Below are 22,500 nucleotides of genomic sequence, written 5' to 3'. Positions count from 1 at the left end.
ATATTCTCTCTCTCTCTCTCTCTCTCTCTATCTTTCCTTATATATGTGTGTACTTCTCATATAATCTATATACCTATAGACCCTGTATCGTCATCTATATTTGTATATCTAATATATATACATATCAATATGTGTGTGTAGTCTGTATCTACTATATCATATATCTCTCTCTCTATACTCTTCTATCTATCTCTTATATACTATATCGTCTATATATATTATATACTCTATCTATATGTATATGTATATATCATACCACACCAGACACATATATGTATATACATATTTATATGTATATTATTTATCATACATATATATATATCAGTCATATCTCTCTATATATATATATATATATATATCTACTATATATATATAATACTATATATATATCTATCTATATATGTCTATATATCTATATATATCTATCAATATCTCTCTCTATATCTATATCTATATATGTATGTATATACATTAGATACATAGATAGATATTTATATATGTATGTGTATGTATGTGTGTATGTGTATATGTGTATATGTACACACACACACACACACACACACACACACACACACACACCCACCCACACACAACACACACACACACAACACACACACACACCACACACACACACACACACACCACACACACCACAGGCACGCACAGGATATATATATATATATATATATATATATTATTATATAATAATATATATATATATATATATATCTATCTAATATATATATATTATATATATCTATATATATATATTATTTATATAATATATACATAATATATATATATAGATATTATATATATAATTATATAATCTATAATATATATATAGATCATATCTCATATATAATACGCGCACACACACCCACAGACACGTCTTCAGTTGCTTAAATTCTTGGTTATATTTGCCAACCGAAAAAAGAAATTACTCTCGTAGTCTCATTTATAACTCTTAGTTTTGGATGTAAAGTTTAGAATATATCCATGTAATCTGAATATATTATTACCGCAATTATGCAATTTAAAGTGTCAGGTTGAAAAATATTTTTGGCCCCGTAGTCCCTCACAGGTTGTAAACAAACTCTCAAGAAATAGTTTGGCGTCTGTCTCGGAAATTTTTCTGAAAACGCCCTTTTCTCCTTTTTATACATCTCCATGAACAGGTATGAATATAAATGAGTATTATAATGGTTAGAGGAGTATATTGGAAAGTAGATGAGTACGAGAAAGAGTTTTTTTAATAATTAAAAAGAAGTTAACAAGTGAAAATCAGAGATGCTTAGAGAAAGGCGGTGGTTTTTGACGAGTGACTCACGCCCATTGTGGCTTTTTTTTTTATTGTTTGTGGCTTTTCTTTGTGCGGGGAAAGGGAGCATTGATATTTGCGTGTGCTTGTTTTTTTACTGAAGCTCACCTGTGTATGAGCAATACTGTTGGAGTTAAGTTGTTGTGGGTAAGTCTGCTTGTCATTTCAGGATTTTGTAAGGGTGAGAACTCTGTGATTCTTTTAATTGATTGGGATGAAAATTGGAATAGTCTAGTGTAGATTGAAACAGTTGCAAACCTCATATATATTCCTGAGAGTTAGTATTTGTGTTTGCCAGTGATAGATTTTATAGTAAATTTCAACCAGGGGTGCTACTGTCTCTTGTTTTAGCAAATACTAATTGTAGCATATTTTCTGGTTTGAAATTTTGGAATAGTTTCACCTGATAAGAATCTATATAATCTCTCTCTCTCTCTCTCTCTTCTCTCTCTCTTGTCTCTCGTCATCTCTCTCTCTACGGGGGTCTCGCTCTTCCTCATCAAAAAATCTCTCTCTCTCATCTCTCTCTCTCTCTCTCTCTCTCTCTTTCTTTCTCTTCTTCACTCTCTCTCGTCTCTCTCTCTCGGTCCTCTCTCTCTCTCATCTCCTCTCTCTATTTTTCTCTCTATTGTGTATATTTCTTCTCTCTCTCTCTCTCTTCTCCTCTCTCCCTCTCTCTCCCCTCTCTCTCTGTCTCTCTCTCTCCTCTCGTCGTCCCTCTCTCTCTCTCTCGCCTCTCGCACTCTCTCCCTCTCTCGTCTTCTCGTCTCTCTCTCTCTATCTTTCTCTCCCCTCTCTCTCTCTCTCTCTCTCTCTCCCCTCTCTCTCTCTCTCTCTCTCTTCTATCTCTCTCGTCTCTCGTCTCTCGCTCGTCTCTCTCTCCTCTCTCCTCTCTCTCTCTCTCTCTCTCTTTCTCTTTCCTCCACCCCCCCTTTCTCTTTCTTTCTCTTTCTCTTTTTTTTTTGAATCTCTCTTTTTTTTCCTCTCTCTTTTTCTCGCTCTCTCTTTTTCTCGCTCTCTCTTTCTCTCTCTCTCTCCTCCTCTCTCTCTCTTCTCGTCTCCTCTCTCGTCTCTCCTCTCTCTCTCTCCTCTCTCTCTCTCTCTCTCTCCTCCTCTCCTCTCTTCTCATCTCTTCTCACCGTCTCGTCTCTCTCCTCTCTCTCAGTCCTCAGCTCTCCCTTCTCTCCCGCTCTCCTCTCTCTTAGTTCTCTCTCTCTCTATCTATCATCTATCTATCTATCTATCTATCTTATCTTCTATATGTATATATATTTGTATCTATATATATACTATACTATATATATATATCTAATATATATATCTATCATGATAGTATATATATATATATATATATGTATATATATATATCTATTATATATTAGATATATATATATATATAGCTATATATATGGTATATATATTTGTGTTGTGTGTGTGTGTGTGTGTGTGTGTGTGTGTGTGTGTACTTTTGGTTGGGCATATTTTCTCTCTCTCTCTCTTTCTCTTTCTCTTTCTCTCTCCACTCTCACTCTCTCCTTTCATTCACTCTTCATATCTCTCTCCTCTCTATCTATCTGCCCTCCTCTCCTCCCCTCCCTCTCCCTCCCTCCCTCTCCGCTCTCCCTCTCCCTCCCCCATCCCCCTCCCCTCCCCCCTCCCTCCCTCCCATCCCTCCCCTTCCCTCCCTCTCCTCTCTCATCGTCTCTCTCTCATCTTCTATCTCTTCTCTCCTCTCCTCTCTCTCCCTCTCCCGTATTTCTCTCCTCCCTCCCTCCGGCAATCTCTCTCTATCTCTCTTTCTCTCTCCTCTCTTTAATTCTCTCTCTCTCTCTCTCATCTCTTCTCTCTCTCTCTCTTCTCGCTCCTTGTCTCGTCTCGTCTCATCTCTCTCGTCTCTCTCTCTCTCTCCTCATCTCTCGCTCCGTAGTCTCTCTCTCTCTCCTCCATTCCTCTCTCTCTCTCCTCTCTCTCTCTCACTCTCTCTATTTCTCTCTCTCCTCTCACTCCTTCATATTTCTCTTCTTTCTCTTTCTTTCTCTTTCTCTCTCTCTTTCCTCTCTCCTCTCTCGTCTCTCTCCAACAATCTCTCTCCTCTCTCGTCTCTCTCTCTCTCTCTCGCGCGTATCCTCTCTCTCTCTCTCCGCTCTCTATTTCCTTCTCTCATCTATCTATATATATCTATCTATCTATCTATCTATCATCTATCTATAATTTTGTATATATATATATATATATATATATATATATATATATATATATATATATATATATATTCTCTCTCTCTTTCTCTTTCTCATTCTCTCTTCCACTCTCACTCTCACTTTCATTCACTCTCAATATCTCTCTCTCTCTATCTATCTATCTCCCCTCCTTTCCCTCCCTCCTCCCTCCCTCCCTCCCTCCCTCCCTCCTCCCTCTCTTTTTTTCTTTCTTTCTTTCTTTCTTTCTCTCTTTCCTTCCTTCCCTCCTTTCCTCTCTTCCTCTCTTCCTTTCTTCTTATCTCCTTTATGTTTTATGAGTCCAGTTACACCAATTAGAAACATAAATTTCAAATATAATACTCAGTTTATCACACTTCCTGTAGATAAGAGATGACAGGATATGTTTTGAACTTTATATTTGTTTTAAGGAATACACAGAATGCTATATCAGTAGGATAGTTGGAACAAAGGCAGCAGTGAGTAGTAAAAATGTGTGCATATATATATAGATATAGAGATAGATATGTGTATATTGAATAGATAGAGATATAAATATATATTGGATTAATCTGCTTATTTCAATTATGCTTACTGATATTGAAATATTGATTCCCTTAAGTAGTTATAAATCAGATAAACCTAAGCACTATTGAAACTGTGTTTGATTTGGTTAATGAGGAATCAGCTAAGCTTTCTTTCATGAATACCTTTTTCATAAAGTCACTGAGACAGTAGTATCTAAGAAAGGAATAATAATGATACTTCTGTCTCCAGATAGTGCAAGGACAACGACAATGGGTCTTTGCGGTGACAGTACAAGCCCCATGAGAGAGGAGGAGCGGCGACCTACAGATGTTATTTGGCTCATATTTTTCTTCCTTTTCTTAGCACTTCTGGTGAGTTGGTCAGTCTTAGTTATGAGTCAAGTTCATAGTAAGAAATATTAAGAATTTTTAAAATGAGAATGAAAATTTTTTGACTGTTGGTTTATTTATATTTACCCTCTTTTCCTTTTGTGTTGTGGCACTGTAAACTTCACAATGTGGATTAAGTGTTTGAAAAGAATGTGTCATTTTTAAAAAATTGGAGAGGGAAATGGAATTATTGAAATAATTTCTTCCTTTTTCATCTTTCCCCCAGACCTTCCAAGGGTATGAAATTTAAATATGAGCATTTTCTCCTTCAGATATTCATTGCGGCCTTTGCCTTGGTGTATGGAGATCCACTGAGATTAGTGAATGGATATGATAGTTTTGGAAATGTATGTGGAAGCAGTAATGCAGACATGGCAGACCACAATGATAGCAGAATGAGTTTATCAGGTTATGATACAACAGATCGCAGGTACATTGCACTTATTAACATTCTTCTTTTTAATGTTATTGTTATAGTGATTTTCATTCCCCTTACAGATATGAATATCTTACTAATATGCTTACTGGTACTCATGATGATAAATAGCTCAGTATAAGACAGTATTTCACCCATTTTCACTAAGAGTGAGAAAAAAAAGAAAAAAAGGGGAAACCAAATTACCAATATACAGCTGTTATAAGATTTATACAAATTAGAATATTTTAAAGAGCTCTGCTAAAGGAAACCAGAAAGAAATTCATACCACATCCTGTTTCCTCTCAGATACGTTTTCTTCTTCGACGTCCAAGACCTGAGCGGTTCCACAAAGGTGTGTGTGAAGGAGTGCCCAGACCAGACACTCCACACCTTCCAAGACATACAGGACTTCTACATGCGCACAGGCTCACAGCTTTGCAGGTAGGATACTCCATTACAGTGTTTGGGGGACATTGAGCCAAGGCTTGGAGGGCTTATGAGTTATTTGTATTTATTACTTCACTTTTGGATAATGGAGAATCAGATATCTAAGGTATGCTCTGATGTCGTTATGGATGATGGAAAGATAAGGAATGTATCTTTTTCTATTTTTTTTTAACTGATCAGTTATAAATTTTGTTTGACATTTCTCTAGATTTGTAATCGTTCCCTTTTATCTGGTCTATATTTTCCTTAGGTCTGATATTAGTTGATGAAAGATATATTTGTGTAAAACCTTCAGGTCTATAACATTACACCAGGTTTTTGTGCACAGAAGGCTCACATGAAGAAGTTATGACGATTCGCTAAATGTAATATGTTTGAATAATGTCTGTATTTCAGACAGTTATTGTCACCAACATGCACTGATGGTAATGATAATTGATGAAAATAAAACCTTGTATAGACTAGTACATATAAGAACATAAAGGTGTTTTATCCTTTTTCTTAAATCAAGAAATTCCCTTTCTTTACTCAGGCATATAGGGATATTAAATTATGAGGTAAGTTTTCAGATTGATTCTACATGGTATATTTTTTAGGCTTGAGTTTCTCTTTTTTCATCCCTAGTCTTAGATATTGTGACATTTTTATGGCTTCTGCATGAAGTGAACCTATATGAAAAATGCATTACAAGTTCTTAATAGTATGTTTTAACTTCAGTAGTAGTATTTTTGTATATATTAGTATTTCCTGGCAAAGTTTTGTATGAGTAATGACTTGTGTTAGAGTTTTTTTATACTAGTTCATAGTATGATATAGAGTGGTACATGGTTTTCTGAGCCAATTATAGTTAGTTTTGCTGTTTTCATTAAATATGTAAAATAGGTATTCTCTGTCTATCTCCCTCCCTCTCTACCCCCTTTTCTCTCTATCTCCCTCTCTGCACCCTTCTCTCTCTCTCTCTCTCTCTCTCTCTCTCTCTCTCTCTCTCTCTCTCTCTCTTCTCTCTCTCTCTCTCTCTCTCTCTCTCTCTCTCTCTCTCTCTCTCTCTCGTCTCACTCTCCTCTCTTTTCTCCTCTCTCTCCTATCCTCTCTCTCTCTCTCTCCTCTCTCTCTCTCTCTCTCTCTCTCTATCTCTTCCTCTCTCTCTCTCTCTCTCTCTCTCTCCTACTCTCTCCTCTCTCTGTCCCTCCCCTCTCTCTCCTCCTCTCTCTCTCTCTCTCTCTCCTCTCTTTTCTCCTCTTCTCTCTCTCGTCTCTCTCTCTCCCTCCTCTCTCCTCTCTCTCTCTCCTCTCTCCCTCCCTCCCCCCCTCCTCCCCCCTCTTTTGTCTCCCTCTCCTCTCTCTCCAATTATGTTAGTTTTTTGCTGTTTTCATTAAATATGTAAATAGGTTTTCCCTCTTCTATCTCCCTCCCTCTCACCCCCTTTTCTTCTCTTACCCTTCCCTCTCTGCACCCTCTCTCTCTCTCTCTCTCTTCTCTGGGTCTCTCTCTCTCTCTCTCTCTCTCTCTCTCTCTCTCATCCTCTCTCTCCTCTTCCTCTCTCTTTTTCTCTCCTCGCTCCCTTATCTCTCTCTCTCATCTCTCTTCTCTCGTCCCCTCTCTCACTCCAAAGCTCCTGCCTCCTCCTTCCACTCTCTCTCAACTACTCAGCGTCACTCTCTCTCTTCTCTCTCCTCTCTCTCTACTCTCTCCCTCTCCCGTCCAGTGGGGTGAGTGCTCCCTTCTCTCTCTCTCTCTCTCGCTCTTGTCTTTCTCCTCTCTCTCTCTCTCTCTCCTCTCTCTCTCGTCCTCCTTCTCTCTCTCTCTCTTCTCTCTTTTTTTTTCTCTCTCTCTCACTTCTCTCTCTCTCTCTCCATCTCTCCTCTCTCTCACTCTCTCTCTCTCTCTCTTTCTCCTCTCATCGTCTCTCTCTCTCTCTTGTCTCTCTCTCTCGTCTCTCTCTCTCGTCATCTCCTCTCTGTCTCTCTCTCTCTCTCTCGCTCTCTCTCTCTCTCAATCTCTTCTCTCATCCTTCCTATCTCTCCTCTATCTCCTCTAATCTCTCTCTCTCTCTCTCTCCTCTCTCTCTCTCTCTCTCTCTATGTCTCTCTCATCTCTCCGTCTCTCTTCGTCTCTCCTCTCTCCTCTCTCTCCTCAATCTCCTCTCTCTTTTCTCTCTCACTGTCTCTCTCACCCTCTCTCTCCTCTGTCACTCTCTCTCTCGCTCTCTCGCTCCCTCATCTCTGTCTTCCCTCTCCTCTCTCCCCTCTCTCTCCATTATAGTTAGTTTTGCTGTTTTCATTAAATATGTAAAATAGGTTATTCTCTTCTATCTCCCTCCCTCTCTACCCCCTTTTCGCTCTGATCTCCCTCTCTGCACCCTTCTCTCTCTCTCTCTCTTCGTCTTCTCTCTTTCTCTCCTCTCTCTCTTTCTCTTCTCATCTCATCTTTCCTCTCATCGCTCTCTCTTCCTCTCTCCTATCTCTACGACTCATCTCTCTCTCTCCATCGCTCTCTCTCTCTCTCTCCTGCTCTCTCCGTACTCTCTCTCTCTGTCTCCTCGTCTCTCTCTCTCTTCTCCTCTCTCTCTCGTCTCTCTCTCTCTCTTTTCTCTTTCCCTTCTCCCTCTCTCACGGTTCTCTCGCTCGTTCTCTCTCTCTCTTCTCTCTCTTCTCTTTCTCTCTCTCTTCTCTCTCTCTTTCTCTCTCTCCTCTTTTTCTCTCTCTCTCCCCCTCTTTTCTCTCCCCTCTCCTCTTTTCTCCCCCCCCTCTTCCTTCTTTTCTCTTTTCCCCTCCTTTCTTCCCTCTTTCTCTCCTCCTTCTCTCTCTTTCTCTCCTCTCTCCCCCCTCTCTCCTCTCTTCTCCTCTTCCCCTCCTCTCTCTCCCCTCTCCCCCTTTCCCCCCCCTCTCTTTCTCTCGAAACCCTCCCGCCCTCTTTTTTTTCCATTTTTTCCCCAAAAGGGCCCTTTTTCTCCCCTCTCTTCTCTTCCTTTTCCCCTTCCCCCCCTTTCTTCTCTCTTCTCCCCTCCCCTCTTCTTCTCTCTCTCTCTCTTTCCCCTCCCCCCCTTCTCTTTTCTCTCTTTTCCCCTCTCCCTCTCTCCCCTCTCTCCTCTTTCTCTCCTCTCATCCCCCTCCTCTCCTCTTCCTCTCTCTCTCCTCTCCCCTTCCTCTTCTCTCTCCCCCTTTTCCCCCCCCTTTCTCTCTCTCTTAAAGGCATCAATAATTTTGATGTCCTGTCTTGAAAATAATAGAATCACATGATATGGACTTACTTATTTAGTATATTTTTAAATATTTGCTCTTCCTGAAAATCATGTTTTCTAAGATGACTAACACATTCAGATTAATATTATGAAAATCAATGCAGATGAAGGCACTAACAAATGCTTGTGTATTTTCAGGTACGATTACACAAAGCATGAAGAAGACATTAATAAGATGCAGTCCATCAATGCCCGACAGGCCAACGAGAGCTTGCCATCTCCAAAATGTCCAAGCCCCTCCAGATATCACGGTGTGGTATTTTTTTTAAAAATTTCTTTAATTGTAATAATAAGGGAAGAGTGTTCAAGAGGAAATTTAAAGATGAAAGTAAAGAATATAATAAAGATGAGTTTATGGAGAGAAAATTGTTTAAAAATGTGAGAAAAATATATTTCTGAAGTAAAAATATAAGACTTACGCAAGTTTTTATTCATGTTTACAGCAATCCAGTGCTGAATCGGTGTGTGCCAGTAGAAGGTGAAGGGCCGGCAGGTCTTGTGTACAATCTCTATGGATACCTGAACTCTTTGGATATTCTGGAACAGGTGCTTGCAGATCTCTATGCATCCTGGCATCTGGTTCTTATTTTCATTTTCATTACCCTTGGTAAGTGTAGCATTTACATCAGTTCTAATTTATGTTATTGTGACTTGTATTATGTTTATGCATTTCTTGATCTGATTCAGTTTTTGACTAAAGATAGTTGATTTTTTATGATTAAAGATAATTGATATTAATTTTCATCTGAACATTGGTCTATATTTATTTTCCTCTTCTATTTTAATTTAACTTCAAATAATTATTTTTTCATATCACTAGCAGAGCGTTAATGGACAAACGGTTAATTAATTTTGGTATTATTTATTTTCAGGTATCTCCTGTGTGGTGATGCTGTTGTTGCATTACATGGCAGGACTCGTGTCATATGCCATCATGATTGCAGTCATGATTGTTTCAACTGGTGAGTAAAGCATAGACTGCAGTGACATTTATAGTATGGATTTGAACCATTATTTAAAATTATGTTTATATTTCAGTTATATTATTGTAAACTTTATTGTTGGATAATTCAGACTTGTGATTTTAGAAATTTTGTTATTCCTACATGGCAGCATTGACGGTTTTGTTGTGGTGGAGCTACATCAGTGTTCATCTGCAGCTGGATAATGCTCCACTAGATCAGATACTGGAAGAGACAGTGCGCAATGAGAGAGCACTCTTGATCTATGCCATCATTGCAACAGTAATGACTGTAAGTAACCTCCTTTGTGATATACATTTAATATTATTTTTTAATATTATTATATTTTTTTCTTCTTTTTTCTAAAGGATTTTTGGGTCATATCAGATGTTTGTACATCAAGCTTAATGGTGATGAATAGATTAAACCAGGACCATTAGGCTATTTCATATTTATATATGTGAACTAATTTTAAATGATGTAAATTCCCAAATGTAAAAATTAACATGTTTTACCCCAAGTATAGACAGTTAAATTACCCTCAATACTTCATAGGTGGCTTTGCTGGCTCTGGTGCTGTATGTTCGACCACACATAACAATGGTGGCCGAACTATTCAAGCACGCAGGGGCCTGTCTGACTCGCCACCCAGGGTTGCTCCTACAGCCTGTGATTACATTCTTCGTGCTCTTAGCCTTCTTCCTTTTCTGGGTGTGGGTCCTGATGTCACTTGCCACAGCCAGTAAGTTATTTTTCTGTTTGGTTTATAGTGGTGTATGAATATGTTTCTAGGTGTCCATGTAAGTAAAAAGGTGTATTTAATGAAACAGAGCATTCACTGAAAAGCAGGATGACAGTTTTGAAATCCACCAGCCATCTTGCTTTTCAAAAAATTTGTATTATGGAAATGGGTCCTCTGCTTTTGGTTCAACATGGTAGGGTATTTATGCCACTTATTTTGTATTGTAATGTTAATTGGTGTTCTTTCTCTATGCTCCATTTCATATTTGTTGCTTAGATTAGGGATAGGCAAGAGTTTGTGACTTGTTAGAAAGGTCTGCAACAGGGATAAAATCTAATTTCAATTAAAATTAGCATAGCGGTTTGTGGTAAAGGCAAAAATTAAATTAAAATGTAATAGTTGATTCAGTTTTCATGAGGCTTGTAGGAGGTATGAATGTGAGTGAGCATTTTCAAAATGGATGATATATGATTTACATTTCAATACTGAGGTATAGGACTACTACTACAGTCACAAGGTGAGAAGTGATGAGGGTTCTGTATCTTAAGATTGGTTAGATTTTATACTTAAGATATATCCTTTTCTTAGGCAAAGTTAAAGGTTTGTAGTGCCTTGTGTGAACTGTACTCATTGAGACAAATATAGAAAAGTATGAATGAGAATATCTTCACAATATAAGGGATGTATTTGTCCAGTTTCAATTATATCTTCATCAGAAATACATTACTTTTTACAATTACCACAAACCATGTATTTCTGACAAATATATAATTGAATCTGGACAAATATATTTCTACTATTGCAAAGACATTCGTTCTCATTCAAACCTTTTCTACAAATGGTTCAAGTGTCTAAGGTTCAGATTTTCATGAGGGTTGTGAATACTTTTCTATAAGTGACTAAGAAGTTTTTAACTGTGACAAAGTATTATATAGTGCTTTGTTTGGAATAAATATATGTGTGTGTGTGTGTGTGTATTTTATATATATATATATATATATATATATATATATATATATATATATATAATATATATTTTATATATATATATTTATCTATATATATATTTTATATATCTATATATTATATATCTATATATCTATATATATATATATATATATATATATATATATATATATATATATATATATATATATAATATATATTAATATATAATATTATATATATATATATATATATTATAATATATTATATATATATATATATATATATATAATTATATATATATATATATTATATATATATATATATATATATATATATATATATATATATATTATATATAGTTATATTATATTATATATATTATAATATTATTATCAAATATGATTATTATTATATATATAATTCTATTTCATATATATTTAAGTTAGTATGTATATTGTAATGTTATGATTAATTTATTTTTTTTTTATTATTATATACACACTAGAATTAGTAAATTCAAGAAGTGATTACATAAATGTTCCCTCTTTAGCGAGGGAGTACACACCAACCTTAGCTTTATGGTGGAGTTACTAAGAAATAATGCTTTTGTGCTTTTTGATATGATAGGGCTACATCCAGCTGTTGTTTGACTTTTGCAAATCATGGGTCTTGGGTATTAAAATAGTTTCACATGGTCTTGTTAGTGCATATGTGTGTTTATTTTAATCTCATTGACTAAAATGTTTTAATGTATCTGCATATATATTTATTGCAGGTTCCATTGATTTTAACTTAGTGGGGTTTTTTTTATAAAAGCTAAAGAGATTTATCCTAGAATCTGTTCCCTTTTACCAGGCACATGTCTGCATATGTTTTTGATTTTGTTAAAGTATATTCTTTAATTCATTCATTTAAAGTAAGCATGTATTTATGTCTCTGTATAAAGATGTAATAGAATTTTGATTTGGCATTATCAGGTACCCCCCAGCGTATCCTCGAGTATGTTGACCCATCGTGGGTGCGCTCCATGTGGTGGGTTTGGGTCCTGGGACTAGTTTGGGTTGCTGAGTTCATCCTAGCCTGTCAACAGATGATCATTGCATCAGCAGTTTCAACGTACTATTTCTCAAGGTAAGTTTTTTAGAGCATATAATGTGTAAAAGGGATATGGTAGATATATGTTTATTTATATAGATATTGATTTGAATAGATATGGATTATATATTGATGAACATTGAAAGGGATATTCTCTTATTAGACATCCATATACATGTGTTACTACTATTGGATCAACAGGCAAGAAGGCCGTGGCAAAGTTCGGCACCCCATTTGGTGGTCATGGCGCACCCTTCTTCTCTACCACCTTGGTACAGTGGCAAAGGGATCACTTCTCATCACCCTTTGCAAGCTACCTCGCCTGATAATACAGTGGATTACCAAAAAGTAAGAGACTAATGTATTCTTGATATTTGTGTGATCAAGGAATAATGCATTGATCTGGTGTCCTTAAACAGATTTCAGGTTATTCATGAAAAACTTCTGGTGTGTAGTTTTTTGTGAGGCTTTATATTACAGCCAGGCCAGATATAACATGAGTTCATATGCAGGCCACATAATATAATCTAGTGTAAGAGATAAAAGATCCCATTCATTAAATGTTTATAACAAAAGAAGTGTAATTAATTCTTGAAGCAAATAATGTAATGTAAGTGATATCCGTATGAGACTAAAGGCCTCATATGATATGACTGGAGGTTATAAGACCTGGGCTGCATATAATTGTTTGTGGGGTCACATGTTAGGTAGTCTGCCACTGCATTTAATTTGATACTAAGTTGAGGAGGTTATGAAGTTTGTACACATTAGTGATACAAAGTTTTTCCAAGCTTATATCTCTAATTTTTCTCAGATAGTGAAGAACATTTGAAGATATTGATTATAAACTGTACTTTAAGGTTTTCATAATTTTATTATATTTATCCATATCACTTTGTAGCAAGATCTGTGTTGTAGATTGCATCCTATTAGTTCAAGGGTATTGAGAGTTATAACTGCAGATCTTCTCCCTTTTTGGTCTCTCATTCCTTTCTGCAACCATGTATCGATCTGTATATTATTTGGACAATATGTAAATAAATCATTGAGTTCTATACTGTATTTGTTGGTCTGTTCTTTAATTTTGTTATTGCATTTAAGACCATTGCATTGCACTCCAGTGAGCTACATCAACATGTATTTATCCCTACTCAAAAATGAGGCCGGCCTTAGCACAATGGCAGTATGTGCACTTTGGGACCAAGAGGGTCTTCAGGCTTGCAATTTCAAATCTTGCCCACAGTCCTGAATTAGGAATGCAACATCTCTGTCTGCAAAGTTCAAAGCCCCTTGAGAGGATTTACTATTCATGGCCTTACTTAGAGAGTTTATGATGAAAAATCATCAGTCAGTGTCAACCTTAATATAATTGATCACAGTAGTGGGTGCAAGTAATCATTTTTAGTTGACAGTCTCTTTAATAGTTAGATATATTTAAAAGGAATCTCTTTGGACTTCCTATGCTGGCCATCTATGAGATTCTCATCTGACTTTTTAAATTATTTCTGGTTGTTCTAGGATCCAGAAGAATTGCAGAATAAATGAGTTGTTCTCTCCAGACATTTCCAAAACTTTTTAGTTTCTAGTTTCTTAATTGTTTCTTTTTCATAATCTAACCAGCATTCAAAATGAGTCCTGTGATATTTTAATTATGGCCCAACTTTGGCTAGTGTTGGGGACATTTACATATTGCCATGATTATCTTAGTTCATTCAGTGTATGCTCCTTCTACCATGCAGACTGCACAGGGATGTTTGGATACTTTTGTTTGAATTTTGAGGTTGAAAAACTGCACTAATGTCTCATTACAAAATACACATCTGTATCACTGCCTCAAGCTAGGATTTTATTTGTGTATATATAGCAGTTGCCAGCTTGTGGTGTGTGCTGTTATATTTATATGCATCCCAGAGTTTAAGATTTCCAGTGTCTTTGCTGGCCTTGTGGCATTGAATATTTACTATTTTCTGTCCTATACTCGGAATGATTAATCTTGTTTATTACTAGAAACAGGTTATGTTATTAAAGCTACTTCATTTCCAGTAGAAATTATATTATTGCCATAATTATTATTCTGTACCCCTAACAGATGCAAGGACCCAGAACATAGCTGTGCAAGATGTGGGCTAAGACTCTGCTGTTGCTGCCTCTGGTGCTTTGAACACTTCCTCAAATACATGAACCACAATGCATACACTGTTACAGCAACAAGAGGCACTGCATTCTGCGAGTCTGCCAAGATTGTTAGTATTTAAACGTTATCACACTTTGCACAAGAAGGAATTTATTTAACAGTATACATAGGGTACTAATTTCTTACTTTTGCTCTTTTAGTAATGAATAAACAATAAAAAATTCCCCAAATCCCAAGTCTTTTCTATTAAAAAGACTAAGTAACTTGCTTTACTTTTGTATGAGACATTTTCAAAAAGATCTGAAGAAAAGCTAATGAATAGAAAATACATTAAAAAAATATATTATATGATACAGAGCCAGATCTTGGTAGTTTATTCACAGTTTACTTTAGAATTTAGTCTCAGAAATTTATATGAATGTGCTAGTACACAAAACGGCATTTGATTATTAAGCATTTCTGTAATACCACATTATTTTCTTTAAAATGTCTTATAAAGTCTGTTTCATAACTGGTTATTAACCCAAATACCACAGGCATGGCATGTACATACATGCCATGCCCACTGTGAGTTTACTTTATTAATTGTTTTTACACATAGATGGCTACACTTGTACTAAGTCACCAATGAGCCAACTATGAGTACTGCTTGTCCCACCTGTTTACCCTTTTCCTTGATTTTCGAAAATATTTAACATTATCTTGTTTTCCTGTTACTAATGTCTATAACATTATAGTAATTATAATGTTTATAATAAAAATAACACCATCGATATTCAAAGCGATAAAAAAAAAAAAAAAACTTTTTCCTGCCAATTGAAGGAAAGGTGAAATCAGGTAAGGTCACAAGGTCTAGTAATTGACTCCTTTGTGGCTGGCAGAGCCATATTGTGTGCAGAGACATTTCACAAAAAATGAAAAATAAAAAATGAGCACAGCATTTTCCTGACGGCATTGGGTTGATAAAAAAAAATAATAATAATAAATAAATACTGAGTGTATGTCCCACTTTTAAGTAAAGGGGGTGTGCTTGTAGAGGAGCCAAAAATGTACTGGGCTCAATAATTTCTTAAGGTCTTATTAGGCAGAAACCTTGATAAGTTCTGATCAAATTTGCAACCCAGTGTTGCTGGGATGGGAGGAATACTTGCCATGTCCACTGTGTCTTTTTGCTTATTGATTGTTTTTACACATTGCACCACAAGGGCTTGATCACCAAAGAGTCAATTACTAGTCCTGCAAAACTCACCTAATTACCCTTTTCCTTAACCCAGTGTCAGCAAGTGGCAAGACTACAATGTCATGCCCACTGTAATGAGAGTTTTTCTATTATCTTTACACATAAGTGGCTGTACAAGTGCTTAGTCACCAGGAAGTCAGCTATTAGTGGTATCTATCTCATCTGTTTACCCTTTTCCTTGATTTTTTGAAAGCTTCATTTCTATTATTTCATTGTCTTTGATGTTATTGATACTTTAATAACAGTTTGATAATCATAATATCAATAAGAATAATAACACTGTCAATATTAATAGTATTGGAAAGAAAAACACATTTTCCTGCCAATTCAAGGAATGGGGAAATCAGGATCGATCACTAGGGCCAACTGCTGGCTGAGCACACGTGGAGCCATCTGTATGTTACATAACTCACTAAAATCTAAAGGGGACAGTACATAAACCCACTGACATTGGGTAATTTTTTTTTTTTTTCTTGATTGCTTGTTTGCTTGATTGCTTGCATACTAGATGTTAGCATTGTTAATAACATTATAATAATCACAATGTCAACAATAATGCTAACAGTATTGATATTAATAGCATTAGAATTATTTTTTCCAAAAAACTCAATGGAAAGGGAAATCAGCTGAGGATGCTTAGGCTTATGCATTGGCTCCTTGGTGACTGAGTACTTATGGAGCCATCTATGTGCAAACAAAATTGACAAGAGAAAATGACAGTATGATTACTTGCCACCATATGATTAAGATATATACAGATTCCACTAAAATGTTTGATATTTGTGCTATCTTTTCCACTGAATTTGGTGATTTTCCTCAACCAGTTTGTGAACATCAATGTTTTCATAACTGCGAAATTGAAGGCCAGATGACTTCCAAAGAGGAGCTTTGGTCTCCATAAATTTTTGTCAAAGCATTACCAATATTCATTTCCTTTTCACAAGAAGGTTTGACCCTCACTTCAGATTTCTTCAAATTCTAGGATTAGATGGATATGATATCCTAGGCTAGGATAAAATTGTTGAATACTTATAAATCAATCAAGTCATATCATAAAATTTCATAATCATACCTGTTTTAGTTGATATTGCAATGGCTGTGAAACTAACACATTTTTCTTATGATGATATATTATAATTTTTACCATATGGTACATTTATTTTTTTCATTGTTGACAGGCATGGCGTGTGGTCCTGACAAACATGCTCCAGGTGGCTACAGTGAACAGCATAGGTGACTTGACAATTTTCTTGGCCAAAATCACAGTAACAGCACTGGTATGCTGCATTGCCCTCCCAGTACTACATGCCAACCCCACTCTTCATCTTTATGCAGTACCACTAATTGTTACAGCTGTCTTTGCATTCTTCATCACCCACTGTGTTTTCTCTGTTTATGAGGTAAGTGTGATGCTGGATATTTTCACATTTGACTACATTTTGAAATCACTTGTAGCCATCGCATAAAATCACAATGAAAAGAGAGTGATATACCGTGATTATTTGAATTCATCAGAGTCCAAAAATGAAATGGATTGTCCATTTCATTGTTGTATTTGATATGTGATATATTACTCTTCTTATTGTGTCTGTATTTGATTTGATCCCAGATTTAATTGCTTAGTATCTTCTTGGGACTGACATTTCCATGTTATTGGAATGTAATTGTGACTATTGCACATTTCAGATGGCAGTTGACACTTTGTTCTTGTGTTTCTCTGATGACTACAACACTTACGACACCACCGACGGGCGTGAGTTGGTGGCCGACAAAGAGCTGTATGAGTTCATGGTGAAGCACGAAGACATTGACAGAAAGAACTCGAGAAAGCCAAGGCGCCGTGACCCTCCTGAGACCATTCGGTTCAAGGAAGGGGCCGTGTGAAGGCAGAGGAAGTTTCTGACAATGCTTGCCGCTGCAGAAACTGATTCCTTTTTACATGCTCCGCCCCTCTCCGAGACGGAATATTTACTATGACTTTGGTAACCAATGATGGTTTATAGATTTAAAGATGAATGCAATAAAGATTATAATCAATAGATTGTTGCATATGACAGTAACACATTTTTATGTGTAACTCATTGCAGTCATGCTGTAGTAAGGATTGACTCTGATAATCATTGGCAGATATCATAGTATGAAATTAATGTAACACTAATGGAATGTAAGAATAGTATTCATATTTAAATGAAATGTTCATAATTAAGGATATGGTAATGACTTCTAGAAAGTATCTAGGGTGTGGTAATAGATAAGAAGATGTATTACTTAACAGGCAACAGTATTGACAGAAATTGCTAATTACAATAAGCTCAATAATTGATATCAGAACTCTTATTTGTATTTTCAGGAAAAATATCAGTAAGCACAGGGAACTCTTTAAGGAGACTTTTAGGTTATGTTATAATTTCTTACTAATAGTTTTCCTAGCAATAGTTCTACTAATGAGAGGAGTCATACATACCATCCAAAGTGTATATTTTACTTAGGGAACTTAGACCTGATTCTATTTTCTTTTCTTTCTTTTTTTCTCCTACTCCTTGATCATTTCACATCATCCTTGTGTTCTTTTTGATGTGTTACTGGCTTCTTGTTTTTTTCTCTCTCTCTCTCTCTCTCTCTCTCTCTCTCTCTCTCTCTCTCTCTCTCTCTCTCTCTCTCTCTCTCTCTCTCTCTCTCTCTCTCTCTCTCTCTCTCTCTCTCTCTCTTTCTCTCTTTTTCTCTCTTTTCCACCCATACTATCTGCCATCAGTGTACTTATTACTTTTGTGTAAATAGGTTTTCTTTCTTTTTAAGTGATAATCTGCTGTTAATGATACTGGAATATCATCTGTGATATTTCATGGTCATTTAGAAATTCCTCTTTATATTTTAAGTCTGTGATTTTTTAATATGTGATAAAACTATTTTCATCTAAATGAAATTTTCCTCTTCTCAACTAATATCTATATATTTGTACTTTTTACATTTGCGTGGACATGTTTTAAGAAAATATGTGATTTGGCAATAGGGAAAAGCTAGAATTTATTTTGATATAAGAAATCAAATTTAGTTTCTTCTTTTGGTCAGAATTCTTCAGAGATTTGCAAGTGATTTTGATGGCAGTAGCACAGATATTGAACATTGCAGCTGGTAACATTAAACAAATTATTTTGTTATGAACCCTGCATACTGGGTCACAACTCATCATCCACTATACCTGAAGGATAGTACAAGACAAATTTGTACCACTTGTTTTGTTTTGTTTTGTCTGTTTCATTTTGTGATGAATTCTATGCAAATGCAAGATATGTTTGTATATACAAATTCACCTTCCCAAATTTGGTAATTGGTAAGCAATTAGTGACCTCTAAATGCTCTATTGTGGTGATCCACCATTTGTCCAGCATACATTATAAGTACCCTGTGCAAGTTTGTTAGTCTCATCTCACCATTACACTTGTAATGGTGTCCTCACAGTCATTTAGGATCAGACTTACATTTCAGAGAAATTTTAGTCAAGTGATGGATATGGAAAGCAGAGGCATGACACTAGCTTGTTAATACTCAAAAGAGGTTAGTTGAAATATTGGAGAAGCTGTTTTTGGTGTTGCGAGTGAGTAGCCAGCTACTCACTATAATGGAGGATTTCAAGAAAGGTTTGGGCATTGGCAGTTTTTCTAATTCATGTTACTGGTACTTTTTTACACCTTTTTATTTCTTCTTCTCATTGCCCAAACAGTCATTTTTAGCATAGAAATTGCTGTTTTGTTTTGTGTAAAAGAATATAAATTAGGGAGTCCCATAGGTGTAAGGCTGAGCAAAAAGGAACTGATTTGGTCTCAAATCATTGTGATGAACTTTTGCAGCTTGGAAAGCATTTTTATTTTTTGATCTTTTGTCAATACTTGATAAATTCTGATTGATACATCTGTCAGTAATGAGTGATTGATATACATCAAAAATTGCAAATGTGTAGATTATCAACCAAAGGTTCAATGAATGCTGAACATATTTTATGAAGGAAAATAAGAATATGTTCAAGTACTGGTGACCTGTGATTTTCACCATAGGGATTTTTCCTTCTATAAATGTGGAAAAAAGTGCCTGAATGAAATAATAAGGAAAATTATCATGTACCAAGAGAAAAGACAACAATAGAAATAAAAGACATAATGCAATTTTAATGTACCAAAGGTTATCAGTCTCCATTAAGTAATCTTTTTGTTCGCACTTTTTGATCCAGAAATATTTGATAAGATGTAAATAATTGTTATAGTAGGTTAAACTTGTGCTTGGTTTGCATCAGATATATTCCATCCCAATATTAGCAAAATGTACTTACAAAATTTGTAAAGTTATTGCACAAAAAACATAATGGAATGCTTAAACTTCAAATGGAAAATTAATACTCCCTCTTTGGGGTTAAGAGAAGAATTATTTTCCATTTTTCTTATTTTTGATGTTTGATTCTATTACAGATTCTATCATGTTTTTTTTTTAATGGAAATTTTGTATATTTTAGTACCTTTATAACTTCAGTTTCGTGTACCATATATTTCTTTAGATGTTAATGGAATGGAATAACTGTGAAAAAAAAAAAAAAATTAAAAAGCACATCTTTGTGACTATGATAAAAAGCCAGGGTTTTGGCAAAGTAACAGTGTATTCACAAGAACTAGGGATGTACATGACACAGAAATTTTGTAATGCAAGTGTTGATATGTCTTATAATCAAATATTGTTAAAAAAGAATTAACTACCTATAGATCTGTAATTTACCGTTGTTCTGAAATAGAACAAAAGCCTTAGGTCTAATAATTTTCTTTCTTTTTTGTTTTGTTTTGGTAATTACTTTCATGGCTCTAGAAAGGAGATGGCACAGCTAGATTAGCCTTCTTTATTTCGTGGTAAACTAGCTAACGGGTGTTTTGCTGTGTAACTCCAAGACTTCCCTTGTGAGTCTTGTCAAGTTAAAATTGGCAATGTTAAAAAAAAGATGAGACATTATTTTTGGTATGCAGAAATGTGTAGACATTCCATAAAAATTGATGTTTTTTTTTTTTTTTTTTTTTTTCTTTTTGGTTCTTTTTTTTATCTCATCTATTTAGACCAGTAAGTAATGTGCTGAATAATGCTTGGATGTAGTTCTCAAAATACTTAAACTATTGTAGGTGATGTGCTAAAAAGTCACAGGGAACCATGACTTCAGAAGGAAATGTTTTTATTTTTTAAAGGAATGTAAACCATGTAATAATGAAAGAAGAAAAAGTAAAGCTGTCTTTTATTTTCCTTTCATATTATACTTGTGTACTTTCAGAATCTAAGAGTGCACAGAGATTATTTTTAATTTCATAATGAAGAAATGGTACTTAAACCAGTCACAATATGTAATTTACTTGCAGCAACTTTAGGAGTTTGTAGTGAACCTCTGCTGAAGGCAAACTCTTAACGGTGGTAGTGTGGTCCAATAGAAATAGTTCCTGATCTTACATTTATTCACTGGTCACAAGTACAACACACAACACGAACACAATAAACTATGTGTGACCAGTCTTGACCTTTCTGTTGCTCTAACCCTGCCTCACTCACTCTGGGTCCATTGACTTCTCCACTTTCTCTGTCTCTCTCTCTCTCTCTGACTCTCTGTTTGTCTCTGTCTCTCTCTGATTCTGGAAGGATAAGTCTGATACGCGAAGCTTAGCCTCGCCCGGGCTATACCATGAGGGGAGCCCGGCCTGTGTCGACTAATGCCGACTCGCACACGTGTGTCAGCTGGTGCTGACTCGGCTGAACCTAGACCTTACCCACCGTGGTGCCCAACCACAGCAGTAACCTCCAGGCGACAGTTGCAACTTCTCGCGCCTGGGCGGGGCGCGGACCGCCGACCCCTCGGATGAGAGGTCGACACGTTACCTTTGTACTAACCCGGAGGCTCTGATTCTGGAAGGGAGCACCAATGTTTTTATACATAGTTGGGAGCTTCGGCTGCCTCCTTTAGTTACTGTATGAGCACAAGCAGGACTGACCTGCGCTGGCCTGATAATTGAGGTCAATTATCTGTGAGGGCTATCAATCATCTGTTCCTAATCCTAAACAAGAGGTCAAGCAAAAGTCAACAGGTGGTCTTCAGTGAGGTCCTTGTGTCCTCACGAGACACCTACAATCCTCCCCTGGGCGGGAAACTCGAAGTGCTAAGGGACCTCCCAAAAAGTATCACACCTATCACGTACATATAACTACATGATTACAGAAAAACAGACATAATACACATGGTTCGCCCGTCTTCATAACAACTCGTCGCGTTTCCTGCGGGTCACGCCCTCCTGCGCGTCGCTTGGTTCACTCAGCAGCAATACCCGTGTCTGGTGCGCTCGGGAGGGACTTCGTCTCCTTCGTCACCGTCATTCGGGACCTGCGCCATAGCGGCCCAATCGGTCCTCCACAAGCTTTCTTTGCCAGACTCACTCTCAGGAGCTCAATAATCCTGACTACGACCGGGTAGTCTTAATGGTTCTGGAAGTGGATGTTCCTGGTGGAGGCTCCTCTTGGCAGGCGTCACGCGGATGGGCATCATCTGTCGGGTCACTTCGCGTCCAGAGGGTCTTCCACTGCTGCAGGAGAGGTCATAACTTCTCTCCTTGCTGGGCACCAAGCCAGGGCAACGCGGCTTCTCGCGGGAGGCTCCCGGCATGCACCAAGACGTGCTGCGTCGAGGATGTGTTATCCTACTCCGAGGTCCACATTCGCCGTCGTTCTCGGGTCGTTGATCGTTGTCGTCCGAGCGTCCAGGCCATCGTCGCTTTTACACTATTCCACGGCGACCAACAGGCGACGAGGCTGCGAGGGATCTTCAGG

The 22,500-nt window shown here is 36.6% G+C and overlaps 1 protein-coding gene across 1 annotated transcript; it reads left to right on the top strand.

Annotated features, from left to right (window-relative positions):
* Positions 1-1,084: 1,084 nt before the first annotated feature.
* LOC119596221 (choline transporter-like 1) lies at positions 1,085-20,918 on the top strand. Its single transcript, XM_037945391.1, has 17 exons — positions 1,085-1,178; positions 4,297-4,418; positions 4,709-4,866; positions 5,161-5,295; positions 8,681-8,793; positions 8,967-9,149; positions 9,415-9,504; positions 9,656-9,795; positions 10,060-10,246; positions 10,297-10,304; positions 10,835-10,846; positions 11,822-11,867; positions 12,172-12,325; positions 12,491-12,637; positions 14,379-14,532; positions 16,842-17,063; positions 17,350-20,918. Exons 2-17 carry the CDS (start codon positions 4,317-4,319, stop codon positions 17,545-17,547), a joined length of 2,049 nt encoding a protein of 682 aa, XP_037801319.1. The 5' UTR covers positions 1,085-1,178; positions 4,297-4,316; the 3' UTR covers positions 17,548-20,918.
* Positions 20,919-22,500: the final 1,582 nt, after the last annotated feature.

The sequence above is a fragment of the Penaeus monodon genome, chromosome 37 (genome assembly GCF_015228065.2).
Source record: "Penaeus monodon isolate SGIC_2016 chromosome 37, NSTDA_Pmon_1, whole genome shotgun sequence".
Lineage (NCBI taxonomy): Eukaryota > Metazoa > Arthropoda > Malacostraca > Decapoda > Penaeidae > Penaeus > Penaeus monodon.
This window is presented reverse-complemented; position numbering and strand designations above follow the sequence as displayed.

Excerpts from the sequence above, each read along its gene's own strand:
- LOC119596221 (XM_037945391.1), top strand. The coding sequence starts at position 4,317 with ATGGGTCTTTGCGGTGACAGTACAAGCCCCATGAGAGAGGAGGAGCGG. Across the intron at positions 8,794-8,966 it reads AAGCCCCTCCAGATATCACG|TTTTTATTCATGTTTACAGC; the intron begins GTGTGGTATTTT and ends GACTTACGCAAG. Across the intron at positions 12,326-12,490 it reads TCAACGTACTATTTCTCAAG|GCAAGAAGGCCGTGGCAAAG; the intron begins GTAAGTTTTTTA and ends TTGGATCAACAG.